This window comes from Sciurus carolinensis, chromosome 11 (genome assembly GCF_902686445.1).
Source record: "Sciurus carolinensis chromosome 11, mSciCar1.2, whole genome shotgun sequence".
Taxonomy (NCBI): Eukaryota; Metazoa; Chordata; class Mammalia; order Rodentia; family Sciuridae; genus Sciurus; species Sciurus carolinensis.
The window spans coordinates 45,532,066-45,551,922 of NC_062223.1; the positions used below are offsets into that span (position 1 = coordinate 45,532,066).

General features: G+C 44.3%; 1 protein-coding gene across 1 annotated transcript; it reads right to left on the reverse strand.

Annotated features, from left to right (window-relative positions):
- Window positions 1-5,354: 5,354 nt before the first annotated feature.
- On the reverse strand, window positions 5,355-19,201 carry Rcn1 (reticulocalbin 1). The gene is made up of 6 exons (XM_047519446.1): window positions 18,650-19,201; window positions 13,743-13,936; window positions 12,625-12,803; window positions 10,710-10,770; window positions 7,352-7,551; window positions 5,355-6,495 (listed from the first exon to the last, which is right to left on the reverse strand). The coding sequence occupies exons 1-6, from the start codon at window positions 18,901-18,903 to the stop codon at window positions 6,388-6,390; spliced, it is 996 nt and encodes a 331-aa protein (XP_047375402.1). The 5' UTR covers window positions 18,904-19,201; the 3' UTR covers window positions 5,355-6,387.
- Between the last annotated feature and the right edge of the window lie 656 nt (window positions 19,202-19,857).

Sequence of the window (19,857 nt, forward strand, 5' to 3'; positions counted from 1 at the left end):
AACCTCTGATGCTGAAATATGTCAAGACCATCCTTTGGGATAATAGCAAAAATGGTAGCCACTTACTGAGTGTCACCTCCACAGAATGCTTTGTGGTCATGACCTTAATTGATCCTTATCTTGTTCTGTATGGCGGGTGTTATCATTAACATCTTTCACACGAGAATGTTGAAGCTTTTGAGAATTGTTGGAGGCAGGGGAAGGGTCTCCAGTTCAAAGTTGGCCTCAACCTCAACCTGACCCCCCAAAAAACTGTGGGCTTATTCTCTCTCGACCTCAGTTGCTTCCTTTGTAAAACATGATCCCTAAAGACCTTTTCCAGTTGGACTCCTGAATGCTTTTAAATAAATGGAGACTCTTGGCCTGCTGTGGAACTGAGTTCCAAATCCCTACCACATATGAATAGCTTTGGAATATACTCATTGTGTTATAAACAAATCCAAGTGCTATTCCTTTGCCATTAAGACCATTCAAATTCAACTAGGTCAATGTTTAGGTTTTAAAAATACTTCACACTGTTATCCTAAAGCTTGGAAGACTATTAACCAGCAGCCTGATGTTTGCAGGCATTATCTCTATGACCTCTGCCATTTGACCTGCTCAAGCAGGTCAGGGAGAAGAAATTTGGGTACTTGGTACATCACCTCCATCTTCAATGATTGCCACATACATTCTCTCACCTCATCTACATAACTACTCTGAGATTGGGCATTGTAACCATTATTATTATTATCTCCACCGTGGAACCAGGACAGGCTCCTCAGGAGGAAAGTGATCTGCCCAGACCGTGAAACTTCTGCCTGGTGGAGCTAGAACTTGAATCCAGCTGGGTCTTTGAATCCATCTTTCTGTGTCACCAGCTATGCATCTCATGGCGGCGAACCTGAATGCCACCAGTCTTTGAAAACTCTGGGATAGTAGTGGCAGTTTTATCAAGAGGCTGTTAATCAGAGGCAATGTAGTGGAATGACAAAGACGATGGGCTCCACCATTGGTGAGACCTGCATTTGTATCCCGGCTCTGCTTTCTCTGCAGGGAAACTGCGTGTCTAAGTACTCTCAGAATAGTTCTGATTATCCCAGCATCACAGCCTAATACTTGTGATTCCCAGAGTGGAGTGAAACTGGCAAATGATCCATGAGTCACTCCACCATTTTTCTTTCTCCCAATGGGCTTCATGTAGGTGTATACTTTATTTAGCCCATTCCTGCTGCTATAACAAAATACCTTAGACTGGGTAATATATAAGAAGGAAGTTCTCACTGTTTATGAGGCTAGAAAGTCCAAGATCAAGACGTGGGGCAGCTTGGTGTCTGGCAAGGACCGCTCTTTGCTTCTAAGATGGTGTTTTGTGGTTGTGTCCTCACATGATGGAAGACTACAGGGGAAAAGAGGGGCCTAGCTAGTTTTTTCTAGCCCTTTATAAGGGCACTAATCCTCATGACTTAATCTCCTCTGCGGGGTCCCACCTTTTAATACCACTACATTGGGACTTTGATTCCAGCATATGAATGCTGGGGGGGACGCATTCAAATCATTGCAGTGTATATGGACACTCCAGCTTGCATGCTCAAACTGAGTTCACTCCCCGACAGCTGCCTCTTGGTTACTCTTTCTAATTCGATGTGCATACACCTACTTTGCCTGCCCTTTGGAAGATATACTTGGGGAAGAGGCCAACCAAGACTTGAAGATGTTTGGGGTCATTTGGGCATGGAATTCTGGGTCTTATGGGGATTTGGAAGCATATCCAGAAAAGGTGGCCCTGGCTCTGAGTCAGAAAAACCCCTTTGTCCATGTCCTTCTCAACCATGGGAGAGGCACAGCCAGAAGAATGAAATGGGTCTTTCTAAATCCCAAAATGGGCGGGGAAGGTGGCCCAGGATCTGGGGAGATATGGATTAAAACAATCCCCTTTCATTGTCAATGGTGTCCTGGTCTGAACAACCAACTATATAGTCACCTTGTTTATGAGTTGTGTGGCTATGAACATCACTTCCCTCTGCAGTTCCCTGACTTGTGAAATGGGGAAAACAATGTTGTAGTCTGACCGCAGGCACTGTTCCATGCTGTCAACAGTAGGATTGCACTGCCCTGCTCTCTTCAAATTAGGTATGGCCATGTAACTTGCTTTGACCAATGTCAGTGGGCAAAAATGACATGGGTCACTTTCAGGTGGCAGCATTTACTTACCTGTGTTTGGCTTTCTTTGCACTACTGCTACTGCTGCCATGAACAACTGCCCCGCCCACAGCCTGCTTTGCCAAAGCAGAAAATTAAGCTTTTATGGCTTCAAAGCCCTGAGATGATAGGGCTGTTTGTTACCTAGCATAACCCAGTCCATTCTCTTTCTTTCAAGTACCAACCTCACAGGGTAGTTGCAAGAGTTGCATGAGAAATGTCTGTAAGTACTGGCATTGTGCCTGGTATACAGCTATTAGAATTCATCCTAGCAGAAACACAATATGCACCCTCTACACAAACACCTTCAAGGTTGGAAAATACTCAATTATTATATTTATTTTTTTGATGCAATTCTATGGGGAATCAGACACTGTTTTCTATTTTATGTGAGAAAAATGACAGAAGTAAGAAAAATGCCTGGTGAGGGGAGGGATGCATTACACCTGGGGTGTGTGTCCCTCCAGGACTTGCCAGAATTGAGAGTGGAGATGCTTTCTTTAAAAATAATCCCACATTTGGGTAAATCTCATGAGGTTAAGAACTGATGACATAATCTTTCTGGTGCTCAAATTTTTAATACTTCAGAGTGAGCCAAAGCAGAGAATATTATGGCACTCATTGGATTTTACTGGGAAATTCTAGCCCTATAAATTTGTTTTAAGACTACAGAGACAGCGAGCCAGATCTCAAATGCATGTTCTTGGAGGGAGCCAGGATTTTATTATAAAGTGGCAAAAATAAATCTGGAGAGACTTTAAAAAAAATTGTCAGCCATTACTACTTTACTCTTCACAAGATATTTTAGCTGAGCTGCTAATAAGCAGCCATGTGGCTCCTGTTTGCCGGGTACTTCTGAGCAGATATGACTTGTGCGTTTGCTAACAAGGGGACAACCACCATAACCAAGCAGGTGAAGAAAATCTTCAGGTACTTCAGATTTTCTAACTACATTTTTGTTACACTCGAATTCCTTCAAAAACCTACAGGAAGAGACGAGAGGTACAAAATGTGTGTTCATGTTTTGCTTAGACAGAATATGGCTCCTAGCAATTAATGCTTTCAGTCACATTAAGCATTAAATAATGCCTTGTGACATTACAGTATTTCCCATTACAGATCAATTTTGTAGCATTTGTTCATAATCAGACTTGAAATGTTACCTAGAAACAAATATGTTTTCCTTGAAACAGTCAGACCTTATTAGAAATCTAAGGTTTTACAAATCACCATGTTAACAGTTATATCCCCTGGCTAAGGTTTTCTTTCTTTAAATAGTGTTAAACTTAGCCCCAGAAGCTTAAGTCTCTTTGAAGATTACTCTTCTTATGTGCACTGACTTGAAAAGAAAAACTTAATGTTCCAAATATATCTAGTGTCCTACTATGTAAAACTTAATAAATCAACCAGTATTCCCTTTTCAGGAAAAATATTAGCACCTTGTAAAAATGTTATGCTTATGTTTAGGTTATGTAATGTTAGTTTCTCAAAAACAGGTTTTTGTTGCTTAAAAAAATCAGCCTATTTCTAGGTTAAGAGGAGTTATTTTCATTTCCTGACCACATAAGCATATGCTGTGGAGTAAACAAAGAAATAAAGAGAAAACATGAAAATCAGAGATTAGCAGCAGTGCAACCTACTGCTAAATTGCAGAGATTTTTGGAGCCAGGAACATCTGGATTTGAGTTCTGGCCCTGCCATTATTAAATGCATATAGAATCTTGGGCAAATTGCTTAACTTGCCATTCAGCCAGTATTAGCTATTTTTATAGTTTTTTGGACTTTTTTTTTTTCTTTTCTTTGATGGTGAATATTCTTTTTGATTAAAACTCCCGATCTCTTTATTTGTTGGGCAAACGACTTACTGTATGCCAAACTCTACTCTTCTAGGTCTGTCAACAGCCGTAAAGAAAACAGACCAGACTGCTGTTCTTACAGTTTACTTTCCTACTTAGGAGAGAGGGGCAATGTACAAACAAGGCAAGGCCAGATGAGAGAAGGCAGAATGGTGGCCCCTTAAAAGATACCTACCTCCTAACCCCCAGAACCTGTGAACATGACTATTTGGAAGAGGGGTCTTTGCAACTGTCATTAAGAATCTCAAGATGAGGGCTGGGAAGATAGCTCAGTCAGTAGAGTGCTTGCCTTGCATGCACAAGGCCCTGGGTTCGATCCCCAGCACCGCCAAAAAAAAAAAAAAAAAAAAAAAAAAAAAAGAATCTCAAGATGAGATCCTGGATTATGCAGATGTGCTCTAAATCTGGATTATGCAGATGTGCTCTAAATCTGATTGAAGTGCAAGAGACTGATTGAAGTGCAAGAGACATGCCAAGGGGAGATCTGGGGAAAAGAGGGAAAGTCCATATGAAGTTGGAGGCAGAGATAGGAGTGATGGAGCCACAAGTTTAGGAACAACTCGTGTCACTAGACACTGGAACAAACATGGAAAGATTCTCCTCCAGGGCCCTTGGAGAAACGCAGCCCTGCTGACCCTTGGATTTCAGACTCTGGTCTCCAGAACCATAAGAGTTAAGCTTGTCAATGCAAACCACTCGTGTGGCTGTGATTTGGATGGTGGCCATGGGAAACAAATACTAATGTTAATGCCAACCAGAAGAAAATAAGACAGAGATATGAGCTAGGGACTCAAGTGGGGACTGCTTTAAGTAGTGGGGTCATTGAGGAGGCCTCACTGAGGAGGTCACATCCATTACCTGAGGATGTGGGGGAATGGGTGATCTGAATCTGAGGGGGCAGCAGGTGCAAAGGTCCTGTCCTGGGAATGACATTGGTGTGTTGAGAAACAGAAAGTCTGAGGCTGCAATATGGAATATGGGGTGGGATATAAAAGGAAGAGGGTAAGGAGATAAGGCAGATGAGGACAGTAGGGACCAGATCCTCTAGGGTCTGTTAAGACGTCTGGATTTTCCAATTGAAATTCATCTTAGAAATATGACCTGCAAATACCCTAACTGCATAGAGAAAGAAGGATGTTAAGTATAGATTCATTAAATTAGCAAATATGGATATATTCTGGACATTCTAGTCATTGGATTTTTAAAAAACCCAGAAACTTTATAATCTTATTCATGGTCTCCCATTGCACTGTTTAATTCTATATGAATAATGATGTCATGAATAGTCTATATGAAGTCAAACACCACAGGACACAGTAGAAAATCCTCACGGGATCCTTTATTTCATTCACTTCCTACTCACAAGGTGGAATTTCAACCTGTAGTCATCATTTCTGCCAATCCAGTCAATGGCTGGGAAAGTCACTGTCCTAATCCCAGGGTGCCAACAATCCTGGGGGCAGATCCGAGGGTGGCAGATTCACCTTCACTGAGGAATTCCACTACATTTTGCTTCCTTGGGACCCCACGGGCCTCATTCCAATTCAGGATCATGGAGGAAATGGATCGTATTTCTATTCACTATTTCAGAGATCAGACCTACCTCATTTAAATGTCAAGAAAATTTTCTCAAGTATATTTAAAGTGTTTATCATTTTCCTATAGTTCTGCAAATGCCTGACATTCATCTTTTCCCTCCCTCTAAAATTCCTTTCGTGTTCACATTATCTTCCTTGATTACTTCTTAGTTAATTTAAAAAAAAAAAAGTGGATTTACTGTGTACATTGGCAGGTCAGTACAGAAAAATGCACAGAGGTTTTATATACCACTTACAGTAACAGCTCAGAGTAAAAAGTCAGGAAGAAAGAATCTGAAACGTTAAACTTGCTCGGGAATAAGGCTACCTGGGACAATACCACTATTTAACTGCATTAGAATTTTTCTTCTCCAACTGTTTACCAGTGGCAAATTTTAAAAAATTGATAATTAAAATATGTAGCAGTCACTCCATATACTGTCCCTCCCAATGTAAGAATAACAGAGGTTTCCAAGTTTTATTCCCCTTTCATTTAAATTTAGTGGAAAAAACTGTAAAACTCATGTTGCAGCAATGTATCCCCATGCATAATAACTATCTGCCAAGACTTTAATGTGCTTTGAGAGAAATCTTACTGAAAAATAGTGATGACCATTTTCCAGTAAATACTGAGTGAAAAATAATTTTTACCCCAATCTGAGGTATAAACTTGCTTTTTTGGGGACACAACTACTGTAAATTAGACCACTGTAGCAACCAACCAAGACAATAAATGAAAACCTATCACCATCTGCCACATTATAATATGTCTATCAAAGTTCATCATGATTTTTTGTGAGATCTTCTCCATAATTGGTTGCTTGGCTTCCAACAAACATGTTCCAGTTGTCCAGAATTTCCTCTTTAGTCAGCTTCTCATCCTACAGAAGAGAGGGAGGAGCTCTGTAACTGCGAATAGATCGTTCAGCATGAGGCCCATGTTATTTCATTGATTTGCAATGTTTTAAATGCTACATTGAATAATTCAGAAGCTTCTGGGTTCCACTTTCATCTACCATTACTGCACTTCAAAATTCCAAACTGTAACATCCTCTTGCTATAAAAGCTGCGTGAAAGTACATCAGGTAGGTCCCTGAGTAATTTCAGAAGCTAGAATCCATTTATGTCCATAAGTAGTGCAAACATGCCGGAAACAGGCCCTGAAGAATTCCACTTCCCTTTTATAGTCTAGCTGCATAACCTAACTAACCTGAATAACCTGAAAATTTGGGGCAACTAGCAGAGTTTGATGATGCAGGACTTTTTATTAATCATATTTATTTATTTTAATATTGATAGATAGTAAAGTACTGGAATTAGAAAAAGAAGTGGGAGCTTGCCTGAGGTGTCTGGCCTGTGGTGGGACAGGCTTCCTTGTGCCTGACATATTCCAGAAGTCTGATAAACATTTGGTGACTGAATGAATGGATGGATTAGCCTGTCTTAGGGCAGGCATGTTTTGCTTTAATTCTATGCCCCGCCCATAGCAAACAGAGTTGCTGCTTCTTCAGTCCTGAAAGATGTGACTTAATGAGTCTGTGCTTGCAGCTGGCTATCCAGAAGAGTCTGGGCCCACTGAGCCCACTGTGGGCTACCATGGCCTGGTCTCTACTGTAGGGCAAGAACAGGAAGTCAGCAAAACAGGGCCACTAGGGCCAGTGTTATCACCAGACACAAACAAAGCAATCTTATGTAAACTGTCACCCATCAATCAATGACCCCAAACATTTGAACTACCTTGTTCTTATCTGACTCGTATACCAGGTGCCTGGCTTCGGCTTGGGCATGGTCATAATCTTGAGGGAGGATCCAGTGGCGAATCTCATCTTTGTCCAGCTTCCCATCCTTGTTCAGATCCCGGAAGTCATTGAACTGCTCCCGTTCAGACAAAACCCAGTCTGGCTCAGGGCCATTATCCTCGTGAGAAAACATATCCGCTAGAAGGGAAATTGTTCAAGAGGGTAGGTAGAAGTCAAAACACTTGACCCCCTGAGGTTCTGGAAGGGTGATAACCAATCAGGAGACCCAACTCTTAGTGTCATTATGTTTGGTGGTGCTGGGGATGGAACCAGGGTCTCAGGCACACTAGGCAAGCACTCCACCACTGAGCTGCATCCCCAGCCCCATCAAGAGACCTAACTCAAACAGCTGGTGGGCAGTTTCTTGGTGATAATAATGCCAAGATTTATCCACTCTTAAGGCCACATGGTGGAATAGGAAGACCTGAGATTAGGATCCAGGAAGTGAACCTTGACTCATGACTTAGTTTTGTAAATGGAATTAGATTACTTAGTTTAGTGAATGGGTCTTAAATTTGTCTGTCTGTAAGAATCGGAAGTGGCTGTGCCTGTAAAATGGAGATATTAATTAATAAATCACAAGGTTATTAGGAAGATCAAATGGGCTATTTATGTGAAAGCTCTGTAACCCAAATTGGCACAATAAAGGTGAAAACTAGTAATAATGACCACTTAGGAGCATTTTCTACAGTCAGGATAACAAAGTGTTCCCACGCTTTTTTTTTTTTTTTCCCATTTGATTCCCTAACAACTGTATGAACTAGGTGCAGTTGATCCTCCCAATTTACAGAGGAAAACAGGAAGAGCCTCCCTATAAACCACAGCAAGTCTGAGCTTGAGGCTACATAGGAGCCCGGCACTCTGCTTTCGACCCACTTAGCTAGCCTCTGTGTTTAGGACTATTGTCATTTATGTCATTTCCCAAGGGCTTTCACATATCATTTTATTTCCATCCTTATAACAATTCCATAAGACAGACCATCATCCCCATTTCCAAACTAGCAGGAAAAAGAAAAAGTTAGAATGAAATGTTGATACTTTGCTCGTTCTGCCACTTGTTCTTAGAAAAAAGTCTGAACTGTGAGCAGTTTGTCTTTGATGGGAGCACAGTTTAGAAATGTCAGGTCATTTAAAAGTTTCAATACAAGGGGCTGGGGATATAGCTCAGTTGGTAGAGTGCTTGCCTCACAAGCACAAGGCCCTGGGTTCAATCCTCAGCACACATAAATAAATAAATAAATAAATAGATAAATAAAGTTTTAATACAGAAAAGAAACTCTGTAATGAAAATCCAATGTAAAGAAAAGTTCTCTGTAATAAAGTTTCAATATAAGGAAAAACTCTTTATAATAAAATTTCAATATAGAAAAACCTTGTAATAAAGTTTCAACGCAGAGAGAAAAACTCTTTGTAATAAAATTTCAATATAGGAAAAACCGTCAGGTGGTAAAAGAAGCAGGGAGTGAATGAGGGCAAAAGAGGAAGCCCACACTTGATATTTACAGGGCTGTGACACATATTAGCTAATTTGTACTTCAATCAATTCTGCAAGGATGGATTCTATGATTCCCATTTTGCAGACTGGGAAACTGAGGCTGAGAGTGATTACATGATTCTCTGGGGGTCATGGAGCCATTAAGTGGAGGAGCCCACACCTCTTGATTCCAGTGCCCTTTCCATTATACCACACCATCACTAGTTTCCCATTCATCCCTGCCTGAAGAGGAGGCTGTCCCAGAAATGAAAAGAAATCAACTGCTAGACAAGCTAATACATCAGGTCTTTCTGACTACAAGTCACTAGAAATTCAATTTTCATGTACAATGCCCCTATCTCCTTCTCTACTTGATGTAAAGAATGGAACATTTCTTTCAGGCAAAACCACTCAGAGTTCTGCCCCTGACTTGCACAATTTCAATGCAGAGTTCAGGAGGACCTGGAAGAGTACACGCTTCTAATCGAAAGCGCTACATTGTTTGCTTTTTTTATCAGTCGGCCTTTTCTGTCAGTCTAATCCTATCACCGCTGTCACAGTGAGACCTCCAAAGCTCTGAACACTTCCCTCTCACATGTACCCAGCAAGTGAAAGGCGCATCTGATTATGCAACAAGGTAGCTGTCGGCATCATTTATTCCACAAGGGTAGTGCCACCAAGATCACTTTAATTACTGAGGCAAGAGCTACCTGTCTGTTACCAATGACAGACAGGCAAGTGTTCAGTTCTCAGAACCATATAATGATTAGCAGAAACTTTGCTTATCATTACCAAAGGTACACGTCTTTTATATGGGGTGGCAAAATAATACAACCATACCACCAGAGAGTGAAGGCAACTTGGGCTCTAGGTTTATATAGAAAGATAATTAACTGCTTCTATTAAATATGCACATGAAAATTATATTATCCCATTGCTCTTTCATAGGTCAACACCTAAATCAATTGATTGTCCAGTTTTGAGCTTGACTGAGATGGGAACAGATATTCCCAACAGTATGTAGTTGGAGCCATGTGCCTTAGCAGTTTCTGGGGCAAAATGGACATTTACTTACTGCCTGCTCAAGACCTTTATGCTTGGAGGGGAAATTGAGCTACCAGGGAGGGCTTAACCAGCAATGATGGCTTCTGATGCCAGTGAAAACTTGAGCTTTAGCCAGCCAGTGCTCACAGTGACCTGAAAATGTACTTCTCAACGCTGCTTAAGGGAACCTCTTTAGATCTCAATGGTAGGTATGGAACAACCACAGGATGGAAAATGGGAGGCACAAAATGGCTGTCTTTGGACAGCTGGGCACTTTGTAGAAGATCTGATCTCTGAAAAGGATACCTTCCTGCAGAGAGCTCAGATTCATAAACAGTTCTACTGACCATAGCTGCATCTACTCAGGGCTTCTAGGTTGGGCTGACACAGTCTGATTCTAGAGTCTTCCCCTAACCCTGTCTGCTCCATCCTCACTGGAAGTCTATAGGCTTTCCAATCCCACCTTCCAATGGTAAAATGAGGCATTGTGATGAAGGTACCTGAGAGCCACTGGGCTAACTACCAGCCAGCCCATGGTAGAACCAGCCTTTTCATCTCTTCTCCACTGAATGAGGTTCGATAATGCTCCCCTGATATAGCACCATGGGGGCTGATGTGACAAGTGGGGTGGAAAGCCCTCCCCACTGGGAAGTCCCAGCAGGACACTATCAGACTTGCAGCTGCTGCTGTAAGAGATGTCTGGGGAAAATACCCAGGCCCATGGGTGGAGAAAAGGTGCCCTTAGGAGGACAGTGAGCAACTCCAGGCCAGCACTCACCAATGTACTCATCCTGGTCCACAAACCCATCCCCATTCTTGTCGATGTCCTCCAGAGTTTCCTAGGAAGCAAAGGAGAAAACAGAATGTAAGCTGGCCATGTGCTCTGAGCTGAGAATTCTAATGCCCAGTTTTCATGGCCTAATGCTTGGTGACCTCAGGCTCATTCTCTTACCTGCCCAGGCATTAGTTTACCTGTTAAAACAGACAGTGGATTCTGTCCCTACTCCCCACACCCCATCAGGAAGTTCTGCCAGCCCAAGCAATCTCCACCATCCAATCAAACCCTGGGGGATCTGTGAGACCACTGGATTGGCCGATAACAAAAAGATTCCAGGGCTACCAGGACTAGGAACACTGAATTGTTGTCAGAGAAATATGAACCCACAAATAAAAAATAAAAGCATATCTGACTTCTGAATGTATTCTACTCTGTACTGAGTATATTTGACTTCCTAATTAGATATTTTGCCAGGTCAGTAATTAAATGAGTTTACTATCCTTTGGCACAGCAACTCGAAAGATATCAAAAGTCAAAGAAAGGGCTGGGGAGATAGCTCAGTCGGTAGAGTGCTTGCCTTGCAAGCACAAGGTCCTGGGTTCTATCCCCAGCACCACCAAAAAAAAAAAAAAAAAAAAAAAAAAAAAAAAAAAAAAAAAAAAAAAAAGTCAAAGAAAATAGCCAACCCAAGAGCACAGCACTAATCTTTATATATATATACATATACATATATATTTTAGTTGTAAATGAATACAATGCCTTTATTTTATTTGTTTTTTATGTGGTGCTGAGGATCGAACCCAGTGCCTCATACATGCTAGGCAAGCGCTCAATCACTGAGCCACAACCCCACACAGCACTAATCTTAAAGGCGTGCAATCTATACACTTGTGGATAATTCCATCTTCACTGTCCTGTGGCAAATTAGTCATCACTAAACAGATATTGGACAGTTCAGAGAAATGATTCTTGAAGTCATTGCCCAGTCCTGAGGTCCTGAGCATGAGCTGGAGCATGAGGCAAGAGTGGACCCCTCCCTGCCTGGATAACTAAAACAATCCCAAGCTGCTTCTGAAAAAAGCAACTAGACTGGTTCAGGACATCTACCCAGGAAACAGGTGATGACATTCATTTAATTGTTATGGAAAATGGACACCTGGGACCCAAAAAGTCACTGTGGAAAGTGGTGACTCAGAGAGGCCTTATAAGCATACTCATCCCTCAAGTCCTAGCATCTGGTCTACTCATCCTCCAAAGACCCATCTTTAAGAATAGCATCATTTTAAGCCAGCATTCTACCTTAAGTCCATACAGTTTTAACAATCCAGTGCATTTCATTTCAGAATTTTTTTCTAATTCCCTCAAAGCTAAAAAAAAAATAGCTGGAGAGTAGCTAGTTGCTCACTAAACCCATCTGCTCTTCCTGGGCACAAACCAACACTCTATTTCGCAGTCTCTTCATATCTAGAAGGGGCCACTGGAACCTAAGTGGAAGAGATGTGGCCAGAAGAGTAAAGACCAACTTTACTTTCTCTTTATTCCCTTTCTTTCCTTTGTCTGCCACCTGGTCATTATCAGGATGACCTTGAAGTCACAAGGGCAGAGCCCAAGATGCAACAAGTCTGACGTGATGGTATTTAGAGGGGAACTGCTTAGGAGTCGGACCATCTGTACAGGACTTGGTATAAGTAAGAAAAAAGCTTTGATCATGTTAAATGATTTTGATTGGCGGCTATTTGTTATAGCAGCTAGCTTGCACTAACTTCCTGGGTACATAAGCATTCCACACATTCAACTTCAGATTCCTTCTCCAATTCTCTTTAGGCTACAAATGTCTCTCTGTGGATGAAGGGACAAGATGAGGGGCAGCATTTTCCTGGGTCTTTTCTTAGCCCAGGCTCTTCATTGATCTCACCAAGACCACAATTTCCTTCATATGCTCAAACTCCTCAGGGTGCAGAAAGGCAGTGAACTCTTCCCGAGTGGCTGTGAGGTCTCCATCGAGGTCTGCAGCCTTGAACCTTCTCTCATCACGTGGCAGCATCTTTTTGAAGGTGTGGTGATCGGAACTATCTTGGAACTCTGCAGGGTTTCCTGTAGGATGTATGTAGAAATGCCAAACATTACACATTGGACAAAAGGTCCTGACCTACTGAGTTCTTTAAAACATTTTATTTCGGAATGCCTCTAGTATCTGTCCCTTCAAGTCATCCCTTCATAAAGGCCCTAACAGCTTATTAGGGACATTCGTGCAAATGGTTAAGAGCATAAGCTTTAGACTATACAATACTGTGCTTCTTTTTGCAGAACTCTGCTTTCATCAGTACAGTCTTTGATCTAAAATGTACACAGACTCCCTATCTTGTCTAAATGCTTCTACCTGGCTTTCACTGTCTCCTGCATTTTGAGCACATGTGTGTCTTTGGTTCTCTTGAGGCCTGTCTCCTTGCCGTCTCTACTAGGCAACAAGAGGGTTTGTGCCCTGTACCTCTGCACCACACTCCTGCCTCATTACCCCAATCTAGTTTGTCTTAAATCCAAATTCCACCCGTCACTGAATGCAGTACTATCTCTGCTCTACCCCCCACCTTCCCCACAGGTCTCTGTCTCTCCAAATAAAAGTCCATTCTTCAAGACCCAGTTCCCAAACCACCCTCCACCATAAAACCATTTCCCCTTCTCTGACTGCTCCAAAACACTCCATTTTTGTTACCTAAAATTTACCAATGGTTTGAAACTCTACTATATATTTCCTTTCTGCTTTCTTCTCTGTGTGCATCTCTGAGATGTAACTTCAAGTAGGGCAGCGATCTAGTGGATTTAGTAGTTCCTCACACCTTCCCCCACAAATCCAGGAAGGATTTCAAGGTCAGCAACTCAGTCCATTCTCAGTAGGCAGAGGGGATTGTTCACAACAGGTTCTGTTTGGGAGGCTATGCCACCTCACAAAAGGGGTGGGCATGATGACAGAGTAGCAAATCTCCCAAAAGAAGGTTGTTCCCTGGACCCCAGCTGGGTGCTATCTCCCCTTACCCAGATAGTATCCATAGGTGGCTTGTTTGTATTCTTCCCAGGAAATTTTATCATCTTTGTCTCTATCATAATCCTTCCAGACTTTAGCAACATTATCATAGATGTATCTTTTCTGCACCCGTTTGATCCAAATTTTCAGCTCCTCAGTGGTAACAAAGCCATCCCCATCACTATCAATTCGATCAACAATCTTCCTGTAGTAAAAAGGAAAGAAAAAAAAAAAAAAAAAACCACAAGATTATTATAAAGGCATGTGTGATCTTGGTCCAGCAAAAGATCAAATACTTGCACCATCTAAAAGTGCATAAATTACTAAAATAGAATCAGTGATCCAGTGGTGCTGGAAAAAGTCTTAAAATGTATCCTTTCCAAGAATGATATGCCTTTCTCCCACACCTCAACTGCTGCCCATTACAGACATTACTAATGGATCGTGCCCCTCTGTCCTGACAAACCTAGATACGACCTCAGAATTATTCTTACCACTGCCAACTGATTGGAGTTGACCTAGAAGATGAAATCTATCTGTCCTTCCTGGAGCATTCCAACTCCCTCATTTTAGAATAATGAAAACCGAGGCCCAGAGAAATGCAATGACTTTTTCAAGATCACACAGATAGTATTTAGTATAATCTGAATAAGGACTCATTTTGGGGGGGCTCCAGGTCCAAGGCAAAAAATTGAAAATTCTATGTAAATCATAAGATAAGCAATTTGTTTTTTTTTTTTTTTTTTTTTTTTTTTTTTTTTTTTTTTTAATGTCCTACCACCTTGAACTCAAAGACTTGGAATTTAAAACAGGTAATCATATCTTACTGGACAAAGTATAAAATGTCAGAGATGAAAGACATGTCATGGAACCTATTCCAGAAACTTGAGCAGCTGCAGAAGCCTAAGTCCCCTGCTCTCTGGGTGAAGATTCACAGGCCAATGGGGTCTCCAGCTCCACAGCTGGCCCAGGTTCCAGTGAATTCCCACTGGACTCCATTGAAGTATCCTTATGGCTAGTCCAAAGCAAACTTCAGGTTGGAAACTTACCATGTGTCCATCTCTAAGCCAGATGGTCCCAAGCTAGGAACACCATTTCTGTAGGGAACTTCAAACACATTCCTAAGTTATTTCTAATGTCTATAAAAGTTTTGCCCTAGCAGTTCATTTACCTGGGATGAGGTCATACTGGCCAACTATGACTTTTTCTTTTTTTTTTTTTTGAGGCTAGAATTCTATTAACTTCAGTGGTAAAATTTTCTTGCCAACAGAAGTTCTGATTGGCAGTTAATCTTAGATTAATTAAAAATGGGAAGTGAATTCCTTAGCTCTTCATCAGTGTAGCTTGATGGTTTGATCTCCCATAACTAATACCTTTATGGAGAGGGTAAAGGAATGGGGTGGGGGGGGGCAGTGGAGTGATAATCAAAGTCAACATCTCCTACCTGAACCCAGGGAGCTTGGTCAAGCTCCTCTTTCTCAGCAAAGGGAAGGTACGAATGCTATTAGCACCTTTATGGTGCCCCTTCATTCCCAATTTTAACAGATCTCAAGCCTCAAGCATCTTTAGGCTTCCCCACAGGAAATTCCAGACAGACGCAGCAAAAGTTTTTCAACACTGTGCAGTGTTAATCCCAGCTATTGTGTGTCAGGCACTGCTCCAATCCTGGGAACACAGTGGTGACATGCCCGTTGGCTACTCAAAGCTACTAAGAAGCAAAATCTCAGGCCAGCAAAGAGCTAAGGACATTAGACCATACAGTCTTCCTTTGAGGAATGGGTACATCCAATTTACGCAAATGAACCTCCAGGACATAGCTCAGCCTGACACATAGTAGGAGCTCAATAACTGTTCGTTGGAAGACTAAATAAGATCTTGACCTCTCTCTTGAAAAAAAAATCTCAAGAGTGAGATACTTGTAAAAATGAAAATAAATTGAAAAATTTTTAAATTTTTTAAAAATGAATGAGATACTGGGCTGGGGTTGTGGCTCAGTGGTAGAGCGCTTGCCTAGCACATGTGAGGCACTGGGTTCGAACCTCAGCACCATATAAAAATAAATAAATAAAATAAAGGTATTTTATAAATATGTAAAAAATATTTTAAAAAAGAATGAGATATTAGGAAAGGCAGATGTGATATATACAAAGCTGAATGCTTTAAGCAGAACACCTGGATCCTTATTCTGGCTCCAGTGCCATTATTTGAGACCTTGGGCAAATGACTTGATGCTCTGAGCCTCAGTTTCCCCATCTGTAAGCTGGAACGCTTACTTCACAAGGAATGTTGTGAGGAATAAAGACGAGGAGGTGTGCTTTTCCTCACTAAAGACAATAATCTAGATCTGGGTGGATGGAAACTCCATAGACACTGAGCAAGTAACAGAAATGAGCAAAGCCACCAGGAGGGCCAATGGCAACTGGGAGATTCCCTGACAGCTGTCACACAAAGTTGCCCAATTGGGTGTTCAAAAAAAGAAAATGGGGGTCTGTATGGGAAATCATACAAATTTTTAAAGCAGCAAGTGATTTATATTTTCCCCTAGGATTACATAAGGCATTTTGAAACTGCATGTAGTCTATGGGTCCCCGTTTTGCAACCCTCTGACCTAGGTGTTTCGAGGGGCTATAGAATGGTCAGAATTTTAGAACCGATGGTCAGATGGTGGGGACAAAGCTGCCTAGATCCAGCCAGTAGACCCTCAGCAGCCGAGACTTGCTGGGAACTGGTCCCGTAATTTCCAAAAGCCCCATCCCACCTACTGCCCATCTGGTGGCTCAGGTCAGAGACTCAGATGCCATCCTTGGTCTTCTCTCCCTCCTCTCCCCCACACTGAGTCAAAAGCAAGAGCTGCCACATGTGTCAGGATCCATCCTCTTGGGCCACGGGAACTCCGGATTCAGGCTTTCCTCGCCTCCCCCTTCCCCTGGCATCCCATCTGTGCCTGGGTTATGCTCTGCACCCTACCGCCAGTCTTCTCCTAACAAGCTTGAGTGATTATGACATCTCAACCACATTCAGGATAGTACTTATCTCCATCACACTGAAGTCCCTCCTGCTCTGCCCTTGGTCCCCCTCCCCTACTCCCACCTCATTTCTTCTCTGCCCCTTCAGGGACCTAACATCCCTCATGGCCGGAGCAGAGTTCAAAACCTTTATAAATGGGCTGAGCTGTCTTCAGGAATGCCTGACAACTTCTGAGTCATCTCACAGGCTCTGATCAGGTGACAGCTCCAAGTCACCAAGTCCCTCTCTCCAACCTGAAATCTTAGGGTGCCTTCTCCTTGACGGGCTTGCTGCTGGAGTTTGTACATGCCACCATCGCAATTAGGTATAGCATCTGCCTGTCCTCCACATTTAAATATAAGCACACTGAGGCCTACAACATGAGGTTTCATGCTAGATAACAAATGTGGCACCTGGTACACAATAGCCATTCCAATGTTTGTGGTATGAATAAATGAAAGAAGTCAAGGTTTTCACACAAAGATCAAACCCTGCCAACTCCATCAGCACTTGCTCTAGCCATTAGGCTGACCACATAATGAAGGCAATAAATGAGACCAAAGGACCCAAAGTTACTCCCATTCCTCCCCCTCCTTCCTCTCCAGCAACAATGCAGAGTGGGTGCCACTCAGGGCCCCAGAATAAATCAGTCTCCAAGTGCCTCAAAGCAATACAATAGTCTGAATTTAATCAATGGCCCCTATTGTTAAGTCCTAAACAAGAAGAGAAAGTACGTCTCTGCCAAATAAAAGGTACTTGTTTGGAGGTGACTTTGAAGTTCAAAGATCTTTTTATCACAACAGGCAGATGGTGCACCTCACAATAGGTATCATTTATCCTCATATTCTAACTACACACATTGGCCTTTGGTGGCCCCATGAGCACAGGGATGGCTGTGTTCCTTTTATTACAGCAGAACATGAAGATCCTCCACCCCCAGGAGCAGGGTTTTGGAAGCCTGCTGCCCAGTGGGCAGTCTATGTCCCTCCCCAACCCTGCCTCCATCTGGGCCCATGCTGGCTGCTGTCCCTCTGTGGAAGGATTTCCAGATAATTCTGCACAATACCCAAGTGTCTCCTCCAGGGCCCAGGGAGGGGTGCACTGAGATGTATCAAAGTTTTGTTTCTCATGTTTGGTTTCTGATTCCACATCTAAGTTCACGATCCACCACCAATGGCCACTCTCCAGCGTTCTGTCCCTAACAAACAGTTGCCAAAGCACTGGATGCCTTGGGGATATCTGATAGAAACAAATTAGGGGACCGGTTTCTACTTGTGCATGCCCTCACCCCCGGCATCTCTTATCCCCAGTTCCCCGTCTCTTGACAACGGTATTTTTACACCCATACACCAGATTTATGGGACAATTAGGCATCAGGCAATAACATCCCAGCCACAGTCGCAGGCCAAGAATCAAGCCCCACATCTAGCCTGCCACTTCATCGTTTATTCATTTGATTCGTCCTTGAGACCTTCTTAGCAAGTGTCTCAGGCCCCGGTCACTCCCGGTCTGGGGGCGGGGGTGTAAGAGTTAGAACCTGAGAGGGTGGGGAAGAACTCAAGCCATTAAAAGGCCACTGCAGATAAACTTCTTTTGTACACACTCTCCCCTCCCTTCTGATGCAACCGAAGAGGGGGGCGGGTTCTCTGGGTCCTGGCTCCGCGGCAGCTGCCACGTTCTCGACTCCCCGCGGGAAGCCACCCGGCCGGGGCGTGGCAGCGATCTCCACGCGGGGTCCCGGCGCCTGCAGGCAACTTTGCCGGCGCCGCGCCGCCAGGCGGGCTGGCCCGGACGCTCGGAGCCACGCGCGCTATTTCGCTTTCGCTTTGCCACTGAGGTCCCGCGTGGCTCCCGCCCAGTGGCGCCGTGAGCACCTGTGTCGCCCCCAGCGCGGCCCGGGCCGCGGCCTCACCCCAGCCTCTCCTTGCTCTCGTCCGGGGTGAGCTGATCGAAGGTCTTGGAGTCCTCCTTGCCCAGGAAGGCCTCGTGGTCGTACTGGAAACTCTGGTTGTCCTCGGGCGGCCGCTCGCCCAGCTCCGAGTCGGGCCGCACCACGCGCTCCTTGCGCACGGTGGGCTTGGCCCGCAGCGCCCGCGGCGCCAGCACTAGCGCCAGCAGCAGCCCCAGGGCGAGCCCCTGGAGGCGGCGGCGGCCACCGCGCGCCATGGTCCCGAGGAGAGGGCGGCCGCGAGGGAGGCACGGAGCGCGCGACGCGAGCGGCGGATCGGCAGCAGGGGCTCGCGGCGCGGCGGCGGGGCTGGGGCCGCCGGGGGGAGGGACGGCCGGCGCCGCAGCCAGAGCCCGCCCCGGGCCCCGCCGAGGGGCGCGCCCCGGCCTCGCGCGGGCGGCTTCGGGCGGCCGGGCTCACGCGCCCATTGGCCGCTGAGCTGCCGGGGGGAAGCCGGGGCCGCGGAGCCACGTCGCCAGCCGGGGTGGTGGGCACCCGGCTCGGGTTTCGCCTCGGCCCCTCCCCGCCTTCTCGTCGCGAGGGGCGGGCCCAGGCGAACCGGGCCGGGGACTGGAGGGCTCGCGGGAAGACGGGGAAGTTCTTTGTCAAGCAACAGATGTTCAGGATAAAATTCCCTCTCGTCCTCCAGTTCCCGGGAAGTGTAAGGCAGCACCCGCTGCTCCCGCCCCGCCACCAACTTCCAACTGAGAGCGTCCCCAGCCGCAGACACCCCCCACGCCACCCCCGCCTAGATGTGCTCTTAAGCCCAACTCAACAACATTTAGCAAAATTTGGAGTTGGTTACACGAGAGTTTGCGGGGAGGCCGGGGTGTGGTCCCCCTAGTAGGGGATCGCAGACTGGAGCAGGGTCACCGGATAACTTCGACATGACCCAGGGCCCATCTGAAAGCAGCCCTGCGCATTCCAGCGGCCTGGGGGAATAGAGTCCCGGTGCTGGCAGATAATCCCGCCTCCCCAAAGCCATAGGAATTTCAGAGTTTTATATTTTCATTTCTAAATGTGGCCATTCATTTTACAAAGGGCTACACGAATCAACTCCTATCTGTACTATCTTCAAAGATAACAATCTGAGAAACTTGATTCCATAGAACTTTCTGCAACCATGAATATTCTCTGCCTGGGCTGATCTATAGGTTGTGGCTATTGAGAAC